Below are 12,922 nucleotides of genomic sequence, written 5' to 3' on the forward strand. Positions count from 1 at the left end.
GCGCTTTCACACAAACCGTTGGCTATTGGCCTGGGCCGCCTCTGTATGCGAGCCCACAAGTCGTAATGTAGATACGCAGCATAGTTGGGCAACTTAGCTAGCTGACAGTAAAGAATAATGTACATTTATTCATCTCTATACATCACAATACGGAGTTATCCCGTCAGGACATTTTCAGTAGAAACCTCGGTTCTGGTGCCAAAAGGATACGGTATTGAGGTAAGACCAATACGCAACCCGGCGCATCAATGCTTAGCGGCACTGCTAACCTGAGCTAACAAGACTCGCGGACGAACAACAGCGGTTCAAATCTTAAAAAATAACAAACAAGGACTGTATTAGCGCTAAAATTGGGTCGGTGGTTATGAATTGGTTAGTATAAGCAACGTTGTCACGGATGTAATAATTGTTTAATTAACACTATCAGGACGCAAGCAAGCCCAGTTGGCGTTCGGTTGAACGAGGGAGGCCAGGAGGAGGGTCCTGTTTTAGGCCATATTGTTGGTTAAGCGAAGACCCGCCTAGCTAAGGTTAGCTAGCTGGGTTGTGTCGGCGCTGTCTGACAGTGTTTGGTAGCCTTCCAACCGGTGCCGTACCGAGCCAACGTATCCGGTGTGTTAGCACAGTTTGAAACATTGGAACACTCAAAGAAGGAATTTGGATTCGGAAAGGAGTAGCAGTATATGGATAGTTTACCAACGCTCATTACAGTAGGTCACTGGTTTTTTGAGACAACTGGGCGGAATTTGGAAAAAAAGACGCGACCTGGTAATCATTCATCTTTTAGCTTCGTTACCAGGATTAGCCCATGTCCGCTAACCAGCTAGCTATGCGCTAGCAAGCTAACAAAGAGCGCTCGCTCCTCCTTGCTTTGTATGATTGTTGCCATTTCGAAAGGCGGTGGTGTCACATATAAGACAACACGGAGGATTTGTCACGTAAGTTCAAACCCGCGTTGAATATTTTGTTGTTTTGATTAATCTCACAGTCTGTATTATCATTCATCGATGCGATTTTGTTGCTAACATTGCCAAGTTTTGTTTTGATGTTATTGGCTGCGCTGATTGCGATGACAGGGCATCGATAACTTACAAGTCATTGATGATTGTTAAAGCAAGTCAGCATCATTAAGCAACCACGTTTATGACAAAATGCAAGACTGTAATCCTTTGCAGCGGGAGCCATGTGAGAATAACATAATTTGCCAGTTACATTGTAATAGTATGTTATTAATGGTGTACAATCTGTTATGGTGCAGGCGCAGCAATACGGAAGTGCACGCTAGTTATATAGGTCAAATTCAATATTTCAAATTAAGAGTTACGACGTCTGTCTTGTAATGAAGCTAGACAGAAGAACTGAGATGTCACACTGAGGCTGTCACATGCACTTGTTATTCACGTGTAGTCCTCGATAAGTTGATTCACTCGCGTGTGAACAGTTAAAGGACTTTGTACATTACTTTCTTTGCAAATGAAAGTAGTTGATGGTAAATTACTTTGGTTACCTATGAGAAATATAAGTATATTATCCAGTCCCTGTGTGATGGCTTACATGCACCCTTCTGATGTATCCTTGAACATGACAACAAATCATAGGCCAGGCAAGGAAGGGGAACATTAAAGGCATCATCTTAATAGATCAAGAGAATTCCACAAAGTGCCCACATGCTTCATTGCAGAATAATGTAAAAGGGTCAGGGCGCTTCACTTTAATGAGGTCATGTGTGAAGCAGTGGGTACATGGTGTCTGTCGGCTGTGCTGCCATGAGAAGCGTTGTTACACTTTATGTATACTGTAAATTTAGTTTTGCTTGCCAACAGCATAGTTGCTCTGTGTTCCAATGTCTCCAATGTTGTTGTCAGTTGACATAGTGTTGGTTACTCTCTGGAACATTTACAAGTAACCCTTTTCTGTCTTCTCTTGCAGTGAAACTGGACTTGATCATATTTGGAGCGTCTCGCCAGCCTGCTTTATCCGACAGTGGGGACCTGGGTGTCAGGTGTAGGCTGTGCATCTTCGTCCCCCACCAGTGATTCCTTATGTTTGACAGAGGCTACACCCCGTGTCTTACAGGATGGATTGTATGGACTTAAAGATACTTGTGTGTCAATATCAGCACTCTGTGTCCTGCAGCGGTGTTCATTTCTTTTCGATTTACAAAAGAACACCTCCCATCCCACGTCTGCACTCTCTGCACTATTTATTTAAAGACTTTGAGCAGTAAGTAGACGGCGCAAGAAGACCTTTTTTTCTTTTTAAAGCACCAATTGATACTGCTTATATGGCGGCCATGGAAGTGTTATTTAATTTTTTATTTTAATATATCAAGTATTGTACACCCTTACTATTGGTGCAGGTGGTGGGATGTCGGAAAAGCCTGACAACAAAATGGTGAAGTTCCTAGCTCCCCCTCAGAAGAGTGGAAATGGCACCACCTCTGGTTCAGACTCGATGGTGGGTGAGCGCCGGCCGACAGAAGTTAGACGCCGGCATCACACCATGGAACGTGACCGGTGTAACCCTGAACACCGTTTTTTGCGGCGCAGTGTTATCAGTGATTCCAATGCGACGGCGCTCGCTCTCCCCTTACCCAGCAAAATTCCTGTCCCTGCACCCCAACAGGTTCAGATGCATGAATTGATCCCCCAGAGGCAATATGTCGCTGCTGTTCATGTGCCACGGATTGAGCCAGGCACAGCTCAAAATGAGCAGTCTGCTGATATTTCTGGAGAGAGAAACATAGAAGTAGCCAAGGTGGATGTGGTTGCTTCAGAACAGCAAACCTCTAATGTACAAGACATCTGTGATGGAGAAGTGGTAGTAGCGGCCCTCCCTGCAGCAAGCTTAGGCATTGAATTGCCAAATCAAACTGAACCTGAAAGTACCACCGGGGTGAAGGTACATCCTGAAGAGGGGGAGGAAGAAGATAAGGACTCTGCCAAGGCACGTGCAGAGGCCGAGCAGAGAGAAGCTGAGAAAAAAGTGCTGGAAGACATTGAAGAAGCAGAAACCAAAGCAGTAGGAACATCACCCGATGGCCGTTTCTTAAAGTTTGATATTGAAATTGGGCGAGGTTCTTTCAAGACTGTCTACAAAGGCCTGGACACAGAGACGACGGTGGAGGTTGCTTGGTGTGAGCTACAGGTATGGAATTCATGTTTTGTTCCTTATAGTTTGCTTCTCCAATTCCTCAGCAAAATATTTGTTTTGCTATTGATTTGTATTGGCATTAGAGAGCACATCTGTTGGTTTTGCACATTGATTCAGCTTATTTTGGCTTGTGTGTGTGTGTTGGGGGGGCATTACCAAGGGTAAGCCTGATGGAGTAGAGCCGAACTAATATCCCTCCACCACACTACTTGAGCTAAAGCCTCCGTCATTTCCGTCTTGAGAGCCTTGGCTAACATTTCTTTTTTGCTGTTCCATTTTTCTTTGGTCAGTAAAGAGCAGGAAACAAACAATTTCCTCACTTTGCTGTTTTGGTTCAATGTTCTGTGATTGGCTATAGTGAACTGATTTTTTTTTAAGAAACCAATAACTAACTATAACTAACTATAGCTGAAGTTAGGGTTAGGGACATGTACATTTTAACTAAGTGTTTATCTTGTCATGAGTTATTGAGATTTTCATGACAACTTTCACGGAAAATAATCACAGAATAATCTTAAAAAAAACATCATAACCCAATTCCCATTTCTCTGACTTAGATCTTGTTTCAAAGATCTTCATTGAAAATCTGTTATTGGATTGATTTGAATCCCTCTGTGATGAATGAATTCAAGTGTCTTGCTGTAGTTTTTATTAAAAAAATTGCCATTATTTCAAGATGTAGTGTACAGTTTTGAGGAGCCCACCATTTTTCTTCTAATCTGCTTCAGGATTTTTTTATAACCAGCTTGTGAAAAGCCTGTGCTGCTCTGCTTCCAGTCCAGTTAGAACACCAAGATGGCCCACAGCCACTTTTGACCCCATCCACCCACATGCGTGTCTGCTTTTATTGTCACGCTTTCACGCCGTCATGAGTGACAGGGGCCTTACACAGCAGCAAGTAGAATCACAGCTGCACATGCGCATGGCTTTCAGAACAATGTGAAGATTACAGACATGCGCCCCTCCCCCCTCGCACAGAGGAAATCTGACGCATGCTCAGTGCATTCCTGCTCTGAACGCTTGTGTGAATGTAAAATGGGTCACATTCCTGATGGAGGAATCTCCTCTGTTAGGCGTAGTGAAGCAGGTTGGCTTGCCAAGGCCTGCTTTTCCATTCAAAACTCATTATTCACCCCCCATTTGACCATAATACCGTTTACCTCATTCTCTTATCCTTTTCATTAAATACCAATCTCTCTATTAGCAGATGCTAACGGGAGTTCATTGCTACATATTGCAGATGACATAATGCCTTATATTATTTTATCATTTGCTTTCTTTTCTACCACTAAAGCAGCGTATTTCCTATTGTTATAGCAAGCAACACTGAATTTGATAATTGTTAAGAAAAACATCTAGGCACAGTCTTTGGCTTGTCAAAAATGATGCAAACTGGACCCAAAACTGCTGGGATGCCCATGCAAACATGGTGAAGGATACAGCTAGTGTTGCAGATGAATGACAGCCGTCTCTGTCTCTACGCGTGTGACCTGCTTTAAAATATGCACATATCAATCGAATAAAACAGCACCTTCTTTGTTGGCCGACAAACGTTCTGGAGGAATGTGCCTCAATCCATTGTTGCCCTGTCAAAAGTGTTTCTAGAATCTGTTCAAGCTGTCCCATATTCACTGTAAACACTGAGAGCATGCTTACCTGAATAGAGGGTTAAACTGTTAACTCCACATGCAAATGTGTCACTTGTTCAGCCTATTGTCAAACATTCACGTCCTTACACCTGTTTCCTGTTAGAGCATTTTTGAGAATAACAGGAATATCTTAACATTTTTCTACTAGTTTGCATTGACTATCCTGACATTATGATGCACAGGATTAGAGAAGTATTGTATTAATAACTGCAGTATGTATTCAAATGTAGTCTTGTCTGAATTGGACATTGCATAACAACATTAGCTACTTTATGTTTATTTAAATTTCTTGATTGTTTCCTATAGTGATTTTGGTACAATCAATTTTAGTTTAGGAAAACCAAAATCAGATTTTGTGTGCCAACTGCCAATTGTCATTTCATCCAAGAATAAGATTTGCTTTGCACATATTTGTCAGAACAATGAACCAACCCGGAATTTCATTGTTAGATTTAGGAACAGGGATTCATTCAGTTATTTTACAAGAGGTGTTTATTCTGCAATGAAAAGGTAAAGAACTAAGAGGCAGTTAAGTTTTTGGAAACATTGTAATGAGCCCTAGCCTGTGGCCGCTTGCGCAAGAGTTCTTTACGTGTGACCAATTATTTTTGACATTTCATTTTGAGAAAAACATATAGGATTCAAATGTCGCCTGACAACATTTGATTGAGCTGCATTTCAATTTTCCATTCCTAAATACTGCTTGAGTAGAAGTAATAAAACAAATGTCAATATATTACACAGCAACAATTTGTCTGACTTAAAAGGCATGAAAGTTCAATGCCAACAATACAAAGGTTGCATTACCAGCATATTTAGTGTATTTTATACTGATTTTGAATAAGACGTATGTATTAATGCTAACTTGAAGAGATGCTGTGCTCTTGTGGGGTATAATGCTGTAGAGAGACTAATGTCCCTACTGGAGATATTATCCCAACACGTCCTATTTATGTTACTAAAAAGGAAAATGCAGATATACTCAAGTATTGCCTGTGGCCTTTCCTGATGCCATGATCACTGATGCAGAATTTAATCAGCTTTGTCACTTGTCTGTTCTACGGAGATTTAGGCAACAGCAGATCTCCTGCCTCTGTGCTCAAAGGGCGTGATGCTTTTCCCCTAATCTTTTTGCTGTATAAAAAGTGTACAGTTGAAACTGCCCAGGCTTTCTCCCTCTTGAGCCATCTGTATACAATTGTCTAAAAAATTTCTAGGCATCCAGCCTCTCCCACCCATGTATGAACCCACTCACATTTGTTTCAGCTCTCACATTGCAGGCATGTTTGAACAATAAGTAGGTCACCACACAGAGGAAGCGGAGGGGGGAAAAAGAGGAATAAATTTAGGCGCCTCCCATTTCTTCATCACTCATCTATCTTCAACTAGCCGTGTCATCATCTTCTCATTGCCTCCCCACCTCCTGCCCCCTTAGTACCGGCTGAAGCCAAGTTTTGAAAGAAGACGAAAAGAACCCCAGGCATCCTTTGCAATCTGTGCGAGTCCAGCTGGCTACCGGCATCCGCTGGAAGTGACACTATGCTGAAGTAGTGTAACATAATGACTTGTCCTGTGATTGCTGTTCGTGATTGGTCGTCTCAGAGCAGCCCATCTCGGCTTATTTATTACCTTTGTATGAAAAATAAACAACAACCATACACTCACCCATAACCCAGAAGTGTTTTGTCCATTGTAGACCACGATTGTTGCCTATCCACCTATTTTAACCTTTTGTTTAAGAACGCTCTGTGTTCATGAACTAGGAAATGATGAGAGAACTGTTTCCTTTTTGTCAGTGTGTTTACATACACTTACAAACTTTATTGATAATGCAATAAAAGCTATTACAGTCGTTACATTTTCCCGAACATCATGTAGACACCTTAAGTTTAATTGTAATTGGCACAAAAATGAAATGCTGAACACACATTCAATAGCTTGATAACATCTCAGCCTGGAACAGTTTTAATTAATCCTTTCAGTCGAACTTGGAAACAAGTTGGGTCTGCGTTTGCCAAGGAAGTGTTGAGAGTGCGTTGTGAGGTGCAAAGGTTTTCGTTAAATTTTCACAACACGTCGCAGTCATTTTGACTGAATGTGGATGAGAATGAGTGTTTTGGCTGCAGTAGGGCAAACTCCATATGAATGTACAAACAGCAGGTGGGTAGCGTAAGGGTGGAAAGGCTCACATTGAAACTGAGCCTTACTGGCAGATGTCTATCGCCTCAATCTGTCAACTCGTCTCACAGTTACCTTGTTCCACTGATTCTTGACATTGTGGTTGTGTGTGCTTCAGTGACAAAGTCCTCTATACATGGAGATATAGCATAGTCACTGATAAGGTTGAACTTGCTTCCTTGGCTTTCTGGTCAGCTGTTGCCCATTTTCCAACCAATGTTACTTTGAGAGTAGCCCTCAACGTCAACCTCAGAAAGGGGACCTGACAGAGCCAGCCCTCGCATTATCACGTACCTCTTTCACTAAGACTATTTTTAGGGTACTATGGGATGTCCTTTGCTCGGAAACAGTGTTTTTTCTTCCACTTTTCTGATAGAAGTGAAGTGAAATGAAGTCACAGTGGATCATATAGGTATTTTTAGGTTGTGTTGTAAGACTGAAAATGCTGAGAGGAGTGCCTCTGAACTCAGCCAATGGGATCATCAGTTTAAATTTGAACTTGCACACACAGGGTGCTGTTATAATATAATATTGTATATTATTTTTCAAGCTTCATTTATGAATTAAAATACCATTTCACAATCACTCTCATTCCCATGTGACCTACACATGTTTACACATTTATTCTTGTGTGTATTTATTTTTTATGTATTCATATTTGTATTGTAATTTTTTCTCACACACTTACTTTATTACATTGTCTACAAGGGATTTGAATGTATGATGGTTGCTCCAGAGTAAGATAAATACAAGTCTTTATAGAGGTGACTAAGGCTGGCTCTTGTTTGACAGAGCTGCTGTGACTCTACTGCAGCTGCTGTACTTTGAATGCTTGCCTGGATGCGGTTTCAACATAACATAACTCATACTTTCTAAGAATACATAGCTATCTGAAGAGTCTCCCTGAAGCCTGGCGATGGGTTCACTAGTTCCAACCTTCCTATTGTTTCTAGAACCAGACAATATAAAATGTGGCACATGAGAGTCTGCGTTGTTGAAACCAGCATCATTTATCAATAGAGTAACTGGAGGAGAGGGCCCTGTGATTTCTGCAATGCGGACAAAATATGAACAGAACCACAGGATCCTGTCATAAAAATGGAACAAATGGATCAAAACCCTTGTTTAAGTAGTGTGACAGTAATGCAGTAGATGAAGTCATATATTATTAAAATCATCTGTTGTGAAGACAAATAGATCCTTATGACTTTTTACTCTTTTATTTTTTCATTTAAACTTGTATATAAATTGGGAAAAAGTGGCTCTAACACTAAGGGAAATGCAAAACACAATTGGACAATGTTGTAGAAAATATTGAAATGATTTCATGGGACCCTAATTGAGGTTAAGGAACATTTGCTTTAGCTTAACCTCTCAGCTTTGGAGAAAGGTTTCCCTTGTCTTCAGCCATTGGCCAGAGGAGATTTCAACCTTTCAGTTCAAAGTGTTCAGTTGTACATCTAAGTATTTTTAATATATGTATAAGTAGGTGTTTTTGGCGCTCAATACTGTTGCAAAGTCCTTTCTTTGCTCCCCTAAGTAGGTTGAAGTAGAAAGCAGGTTATGGGTGAATGTATTACCACATGCAGGAAGTGGAACAGCAGTTTGTCAATAAGTAATACAGAAGATTTGCGTTTTAATACCGTAGTTTTGAACTTCGGAGCATAGTGCCACTGTGTCTGCAGTGGGATTGCGGTCAGTTTGGATCTGTGGTAGTGGGGGTGTGACGGCTGCCACGGATGTTTTGCATGACTGTTTTCACGTGGTGTGCTGAAAGAGAAAGGGAGCTGCTGGCACACTAGATACAGTAAAGACTATGAAAAGTAGGTCAGCTGGTCCTTGTCCATGGCGGAGCCTCCTTTACTGTCTTGTGACCCCTCATCTTCAGTCCCTGACACACTGCCATGATTTAGTGGCCTCCCCTGTTCATAAGTGCTTCCATATGGAACCCATCGACTTGTTCTTTTGTTTTCTCAAGTTGACCCCAAAGGTTGCAAAGATTCAACTCAAAATCGCCAGCTAAGACCAGAAATCCTCCATTATATTTTGTCTTCATGTGTTGTCACTCAGTGGGAAATGTTTCCTCACACGCTTATGTTTGCGGCACATACACATGTATGCACACATGCTTGCTCTTAGCCCACAAATGGATTGAATTTGCTGGACAGCCTGGCCAGTTGCCAAGTCTGAATAAAAGGATTTTTTTTTTAGGGGAGGACCTTGGCTAAGGGGGTTTCACTGAGCCTGTCTGACTGGTCTTGTTTGGCTCAGTAGTCAAAGCATGGTGTAAATGTAGGTCATGCCAGAAATTGCTGAGGCAACTTATGGGGGATTGTTGTGCACATTCCAGCTTTTAGTTTTTACTCAGATAGACCCCAGATCTAATGAGTGATTAATAATTGTCAATTTATGGGTCAGATGCCAGTGAACAGATCCTGCCCTCAAGTTTGTTTTTATATTTGCTTTTTCATTTTCAGACCTGTGGTTCTTACCTTTAAGATTACAACCTAGATTACTTGGCTTCCTCCTAGTAACAAAGTGTAACAAAAGGGCCTCCAGAAGAACTGAACAACAATATATTGTTGTTTTTGTGCTGATAAGTCCACACACAATTCATTCATATAATTTCAGAATGTGATCTTCCTAACATGAACAGTGTCTCAGCTCTATATTAGAGTGAGGTCAAAAGGGTTTGAGTTCTCTTCTTTCTATTTTGGACGAGTCTTCCCTTATTTTGTATGGTGCCATGGCTGTCTCTCTTTTTGGTTTTTGCTTCGAAACTGGGACATACAGAGCACTAGTACTAGATGCATTCCTTTCATTTCACAGTCCCTTGCCAGAAAAAACAGGGCCACATTCTTATGTGGGGGCCCAGACTATATGTGTGCTATGTGTGTCCTTCTGTATGGTTATGGAGCTGCACACTATGTTCTGCTGACCATTGTGCCCTTCCAAATTCCGTCTTCAATCTTCAAATCCGTTTTCCTGCAATTAGAGCCTCTTGATTGATTTTTTTATTGTGTGTACCACAATATGTACTTCCACCCTCTGTTGTGTGAAACCATAAATCATTTTCTTTCTGTTTCTGACCCTTGCAGGATCGAAAGTTGTCAAAGACAGAGCGGCAGCGCTTTAAAGAGGAAGCAGGGATGTTGAAGGGACTGCAGCATCCCAACATTGTCCGCTTTTATGACTCCTGGGAGGGGCCCTCTAAAGGCAGGAAGTGTATTGTACTGGTCACTGAACTGATGACATCTGGCACACTGAAAACGTGAGTCTCAAACCCTGCAGAGATAAGACACAGAAGTGCATTACACATTAGAGCAGCACCTTTGCACTGTTTTTCAGTTGGTGTATTCACAAGAAAAGTCAATCATTCTCATTTATCTCAACATGACGTATAACAATGATTCTTTTTTTTTTTTAGGTATCTGAAGCGGTTTAAGGTGATGAAAATTAAAGTGCTTCGGAGCTGGTGTAGACAAATCCTCAAGGGGCTCCACTTCCTTCACACCCGGACTCCTCCCATCATCCACAGAGACCTTAAGTGTGACAACATCTTCATCACAGGACCAACAGGATCTGTCAAGATAGGAGACCTGGGATTGGCCACACTTAAGCGTGCGTCCTTCGCCAAAAGTGTCATAGGTACGACCGCAAAGTCATTCCTCCCTTCTTGTAGTGAGTGGGGCAGTACCTTTCCAAAGGACATGATGTTTCTATTGGAAATGTCTTGTTTAAATGTTTTCAAAGGTATTTTACTTTCACTTGTTTTTCTGACAGTGTGGTTCAAAAACAGACCACAGCGTTTCAGCTGTCTCTCAAACCACAGCTCAAACGGAGGCCGAATATTGTGGCACTGTTAGGCAGATAACCACAAGGCTTCCTCTCTTTGCAACCACGCAGCAACTCTGTCTAGTTTGGTCATCCCACAGAATATTTCTGTTCTATGTTTCTCCAAAAAAAGGAATTTTTTTTTCCAGGCACCTACTGAAAGTAAGTAGCGCCTAAAATTCTTTTACTGTTAAATATGAATATCATCACAGTGATAGTTTTTTTTATACTTGCAGGCTGACACTGTCAGGGCTAAAGGTATGGCCTTGTGTCTTAGACTGGTCTTTGTTCTGTGGTTTGGAAATATGTGGTCTGTTTGCCAGTTATACCCATAATGTTTAACGTCTCTTTCTATGGGTTTGCCTCAACAGGTTTTTTTCCCTAGTGTTTGTCCTACTGTCTTTAAAAAGCATTTGCAAGACACCAGAATGTTTTGCTCCATCTTTGTGTCCAGGGAGCTCTCCCCACTTTCTCTCTATCAGCCTCTCTCTCTTTCCTGTTTTGTTTTATTTTATTATTATTATTTTTACTTTGATATTCTTGGGTATGTTTTTAAAATGTAGGCTCTAGCCTCAGCTGTGCCCAATTCTGCTGTTTGGAATGAATAGGGTACTGCTGGTCATTGAGTAAGTATGAACTTTTATGGGCCTGGTAAGTCTGACAGTGTGCTGTGACACACCTCCATTTCAAAACAATTCAGTTCAAATTGCCAACTTAGAGTTTTTCTGTGTAAGACCTGAGATTGAATACAGACGTTATCGGTTAATAGTTGAAGGCTGATGTGCAGAGACACACTGCCAGGCTCAGTGACTAGCTATGGGATCGGCTTCTCTCAGCCTTGACCATAACACTTTCCTCCTGTAGGTCAAGGAGGCATGGTAAGTCAGACATCGTAAGGTGAGTGTTATAAAGGCTGTAGTGTGTATTTGGCTATATGGTAAGGTCTTGACACAAGTTTATCCACAGCTAGTCATGTTTCTCGTTGAGCGTTGGCGTCCCTTTGAACGTATTAAACTATTGTGGCCTGTTGATCGGCCGCAGCTGCCTCACTTTAAAGTTAATGGCGAAAAGATGCGGACAGCTTCTTTTTGTTAACAAGTGTGTTCTGCCCATTGGTAACCTCAAACTCCATATATCCTATCATGTCAAGGTCTTACACAGACAAACGTGTGCCTTCATCTCTACAGTCTAACTGAGCCCAGCTTCTCCTTCCTTTTTTGTTTTCTCTCTTTTTTACTTTCCTCCCCCTCTTCTTTTTTTTCTCTCTCTTCCAACTCTCTCCTCACAGGTTCTACTCACCAGGGGATGTCAACAAGCTGGTCACTCTTCTCATCCTCCTCTTCCTCAACCCCTCATGGGTTAGAGGGGCAGAGGGGCTTTGGGTTGTGAGAAGCCCACACAATCAGTAAGGGAGTTCGCGAGTTCTGAATAGTTGTTTTGATTTAAGGTACCCCTGAGTTCATGGCGCCTGAGATGTATGAAGAGAAGTACGACGAGTCAGTGGATGTGTATGCCTTTGGAATGTGCATGCTGGAGATGGCCACCTCAGAGTACCCGTACTCAGAGTGCCAGAATGCTGCACAGATCTACCGCAGAGTTACCAGCGTAAGTTTCGTTTTCAACCCCACATGTCACCCCCTCTGCCCTGCCTTCACCCTTCCTAGTTTCTGAGAAGGCTAGTGTGCCACCCAGGAATAATTTCCTCTTCACGTAGGAGAACATCAATGGTGGCCTGTCCGCTGATACCTCCTCACCACCATATATTAGCTTTATATCTTCCAAACATGTATATTCTTTTGCATAAGTGATTTCCTAGAGCCTGGCTTGGGCAAAACTCACACCATTTTAGAATACTTCCAAGAGATTACACCATAAAATACCTTTGCCTCAGCTCATATTTTCTTCCTCTGTCCGTCAGATTCTTTGTGCATGTGGGTAACTGATGTAGACCTGAGGGGTGGATGATTGATAAGCAGCTGAACAAGTACAGTCCTGTTATTTATTTAATGGCTTATAACTGAGCCTCTTGCCAGAAGGGCAGTAGCTGTCATAAGAAGTACTTGCTCACCCTCGTCTTACTCATACTCTTTAAAAGCACAGCCACTCAT

The 12,922-nt window shown here is 41.8% G+C and overlaps 1 protein-coding gene across 5 annotated transcripts in view; it reads left to right on the forward strand.

Annotated features, from left to right (window-relative positions):
* LOC142992179 (serine/threonine-protein kinase WNK1-like) overlaps positions 1–12,922 on the forward strand; it is a 25,460-nt gene continuing 12,538 nt past the window's right edge. For 2 of the 5 annotated variants that reach the window (XM_076142512.1, XM_076142513.1), the window contains exons 1-5: positions 1–219; positions 1,930–3,147; positions 10,079–10,251; positions 10,408–10,628; positions 12,262–12,419. In XM_076142512.1, coding sequence (XP_075998627.1) covers positions 2,368–3,147; positions 10,079–10,251; positions 10,408–10,628; positions 12,262–12,419 — 1,332 coding nt within the window. In that variant the 5' untranslated portion in view covers positions 1–219; positions 1,930–2,367. Of the gene's footprint in view, positions 220–550; positions 711–733; positions 939–1,929; positions 3,148–10,078; positions 10,252–10,407; positions 10,629–12,261; positions 12,420–12,922 lie in introns of those variants that run through there. The other 3 variants (XM_076142511.1, XM_076142510.1, XM_076142509.1) reach the window with 3 other exon arrangements.

Source organism: Genypterus blacodes, unplaced genomic scaffold, assembly GCF_046128005.1.
Source record: "Genypterus blacodes isolate CSIRO-AG114 ecotype Tasmania unplaced genomic scaffold, CSIRO-AGI_Gbla_v1 ptg000021l_1, whole genome shotgun sequence".
NCBI classification, from domain to species: domain Eukaryota; kingdom Metazoa; phylum Chordata; class Actinopteri; order Ophidiiformes; family Ophidiidae; genus Genypterus; species Genypterus blacodes.